This window comes from Nymphaea colorata, chromosome 5 (assembly GCF_008831285.2).
Source record: "Nymphaea colorata isolate Beijing-Zhang1983 chromosome 5, ASM883128v2, whole genome shotgun sequence".
Taxonomy (NCBI): Eukaryota; Viridiplantae; Streptophyta; class Magnoliopsida; order Nymphaeales; family Nymphaeaceae; genus Nymphaea; species Nymphaea colorata.
In genome coordinates this window covers 17,757,340-17,760,747 of record NC_045142.1, presented here as the reverse complement: position 1 = coordinate 17,760,747, position 3,408 = coordinate 17,757,340, and the positions used below count along the sequence as shown (strand labels likewise).

The following is a 3,408-nucleotide window of genomic DNA, read 5'->3' as shown; positions in this document are numbered from 1 at the left end:
GCGCATGCGACAAATGGCCTGGTCCCGGGGAGGTTGATTACACACACTTCATGTACCAAACAAAGTACATGACCTACTCTTACATATTATATTAATCATCTGGTAGCATGTCATAATTTGTTCAATTACCAACAGTGGAGCTGACCAATATAGGAAGAAGAAACGAAACAAACATGTTTCATGTTTTGCTTCCCTTGTCAAACACAAAAGTTAGGCCTCAAAATTTCCACCAAGGTAGTACATGTTAAGCTTGATCATGAGAACACATGAATTAGACTAATGCAGGAGGAAGAACAATGCAGTTGTTGATCCTGAGTGGGTCATCAGCTAAGCAATGGATCATCTCATTGCATGGTTGATGATGACGAGTCCCATCACGATCACTTGGTCGATTCCCGGTTGGATGCACAAACTGAGGACATCTTTCCCCAAAGTGATTTTTGGTTCATTTGCACACTTCTGGTTGACCTGTCCATCAAATAATACATAATCACCATCTAGTTAATATTCATTTTAATTTGTGATATATATATATATATATATATATCTTGATGTTAAAAGTATAGGTTTAGTTTTTTGCAAAAGAAACAGTGAATAGACACATTCATGACACATTGGAGAAGACTCATGAAACAGTTTGTTGTTGTTCTCCTTGCTAAACAACAAACAAAGGGACAGTTTGAATACTAAAAGACAAATAAAATAGAGCAAGAAGTCTGAAGAACCCTTGCTGTTTTCAAATGAAATAAGAAGGACCACTCTCTAAGTAGGCTACAAGGACATGCATGAAATCATGTGAATCAGCTAAAAAATAAAAAATTCACATGTATTTTTTTTAATATACGAATCAATTAAAAATACAAAAAGATTTAAAAAAGTTTAAAAGATAGTTTAAAGCCGACACATAGCTCTGTCGAATCAGCCACTGAATCTAATTGGTGTTTGCCATTGATTGGACGATTCAAATCGTGGAAGGGGTTGAACATAATCAATGGTTTACATGAATATGCTTGTATAATACCTCTGCAAGTGGGTTGGTGAGGGAGTTTCTATGGTAGATCTTGTAGCAGCCTTGGCCGGGAGTGCAGGCGATGAGATAGTCCATCTGGGTGCCACTCACAGTGATTTTGTACCTTGAGTTTCCAACCAGGCCCTTTGTGGCTGTAAACAGTGGCTTAGCTTTCTCCACTGATCCAACTTCACTATCTCCATCTCCTTTGAACGCTTCCCATCTCTCTACGATGCCCAGTTTCTGTCAACATGCAAGAGCCTAAGATCAAAGGAGCTAGGAAATACCCACACACCCACACCCACCATGAGCAAAGGTTAAGAGATGCACAATGGTAGTAAAAGTATAAATCTAGTATGTCTTTTCTGAAACAGAATCCTGTTCGGACCATTAAAAGATTCAGATCTGACTATTACTCCCAGACATTGTTTTCTTTATTAAACAAGACTGTGGTCAGATTTGGAGATGGGCCGGTTTTACACGATCAGTTCTAGTCGAGTCATGACATCCCTAACTTGCTTCTCTCAACATGAAACTGGATTGCATGAATAGAGACAAGGCTATCAGGCGCAGATGCGTTTGGCATCACTTATATCGAGACCAAAATATGAAAATTTAGCACTTGATCTTTTAAATTACTAGCCCATGCATAACCAGAGAGAGATGAGATCAAGAGTGCTATTGTTACACGCATGATGCAATGGGATGTTCATGTACTAATCTGTAACAGAAACGCATTCTTAGCAAATTAAAAATTATTATTGTGAAAATTTAAAGAAAACCCAGTTGTTCTTTTTAGTTTTTGGAAGAAAAAGAAAAATTCAAAGTCACTCGGCATCCGTCTAGTCGCCAAGTTAAGATCTGAGGCTTATCTGAGACCAGTGCGCCCAGAGATTCATTGTTTGAACAAGTTCAAACAAACGGTGGAATATTTCCGACCCATGGTTCTCAAATAGACGCGAAAATCAAATATCTATTGGATTTGGTAAGAAAAACTCTACACCATATTTGCTTTTGATTTCTAATGGGAAATGGGTCGTCTTATTGGATCCATAACTGGAATCAGATAGAGGTGAACATCAAATATCAATTGGATTCTGTAAGAAAAACTCTACATAATATTTGGATTGTTTTTCTCATCAGTCATTAATTGTGTTATCAATTCATTTTGCTTGGTATCTACCTTGGTTCTCAAGACCACAGAGGCAAAGGGAAGGAGGGGCTTAGAGCCTCATTCGGGTGATGGAGAACCTCTGGCTCACCCAGTATTCATCTGGCGTGCTAAAGAAATGCACGACACCATCCAAGATCTTAGCAAATTTAGAGTAGTGGTAGGTGGTAGTTTGATCAAGCATAGTGGCATGGTTGGTAGGTGAGAGAGAGAGAGAGAGAGAGAGAGAGAGAGAGAGAGAGAGAGAGAGAGAGAGAAAGGTGGTGCAGTAACGTTACCCTGCTGGGCCTGATGGTGAGGAGGACGTTGCCGGAGAGGTCCATGAGGTGGGTCTCTCGGGGGCGGTCCGACGCGTAGTTGTCGACCCGGAAGACGACGCTGCCGGTGGAGTCGTAGACGGTGTAGCCCTTGCCGTGGAAGAGCAGCGACCTCCGCCAGATGGTGAGGGAAGAGGGGGAGGTGGAGCAGAACTGGGGGAAGAGGATGGCGTTCACGGCGGCGGCGGCGGCGGCGGCGGAGGCCACATCGTTGCCAGGACGGGAACGTCGCCGGAGACTCTTTGGGACAAGTGGAGAAGCCTCGCCGGGAGACGTAAAGGGGGTAGAGCTCACAGAATTTGCAGCGTTCATGTTGTCTGTCTGGTGCAGTAGTGTTCTGCCCTTCCTCTCTCTTAAACCTGAACGGAAAGAAAGATCAGGTGCCGTATGAGAGGGCTGCGCTTATGTTTGGATATTTATATGGAGGGAAGGAAGAGAGAGAGAGAGTGTGTGTGATTGGGGCCCACATGTTTCGTTAGGGTTAGAAGCATGGCAATGTGTACGTTTTTTTGGAGGTCAGCCTCAGAGATGTTCACAAATTTGTCAAAAGGAGACGAACCGACCCGAGCTGAGCCGTAGAAGCTGGTTTTCTAATGGCTTGCTTATATCGAGGACGTTACTAATTTTAACCATCCGAGACGTATCGGTTTGTAGGTCTCTCGTACGAAAAAATATTAAGTATATATACATATAATGATAAATATTTAAGATTTTCATGTAAAAATAAAAAACTTTTAAGAGGCAGATTGGACGAAATATCAAGTGCGATAAGGAGAGTCGTATGGGTGGGAGGAATACTAAAAAAATTCTAAGCAAAGTTTCTTTTTATTTCTCTCTGTTTCAAGATTTTACGAGTTAAAGGCTATATTAAGACGTATGTGGGAGGTGATACATGTGTCAACTAAGTGTTA

At 41.6% G+C, this 3,408-nt stretch overlaps 1 protein-coding gene across 1 annotated transcript; it reads right to left on the bottom strand.

Moving 5' to 3' along the window:
* Positions 1-339: 339 nt before the first annotated feature.
* LOC116255219 (protein LURP-one-related 3-like) lies at positions 340-2,809 on the bottom strand. Its single transcript, XM_031631001.1, has 3 exons — positions 2,459-2,809; positions 1,022-1,252; positions 340-468 (listed from the first exon to the last, which is right to left on the bottom strand). Exons 1-3 carry the CDS (start codon positions 2,807-2,809, stop codon positions 340-342), a joined length of 711 nt encoding a protein of 236 aa, XP_031486861.1.
* Positions 2,810-3,408: the final 599 nt, after the last annotated feature.

Excerpts from the sequence above, each read along its gene's own strand:
- LOC116255219 (XM_031631001.1), bottom strand. The coding sequence starts at position 2,809 with ATGAACGCTGCAAATTCTGTGAGCTCTACCCCCTTTACGTCTCCCGGC. Across the intron at positions 1,253-2,458 it reads TCACCATCAGGCCCAGCAGG|AAACTGGGCATCGTAGAGAG; the intron begins GTAACGTTACTG and ends GCATGTTGACAG. Across the intron at positions 469-1,021 it reads TCACCAACCCACTTGCAGAG|GTCAACCAGAAGTGTGCAAA; the intron begins GTATTATACAAG and ends TTTGATGGACAG.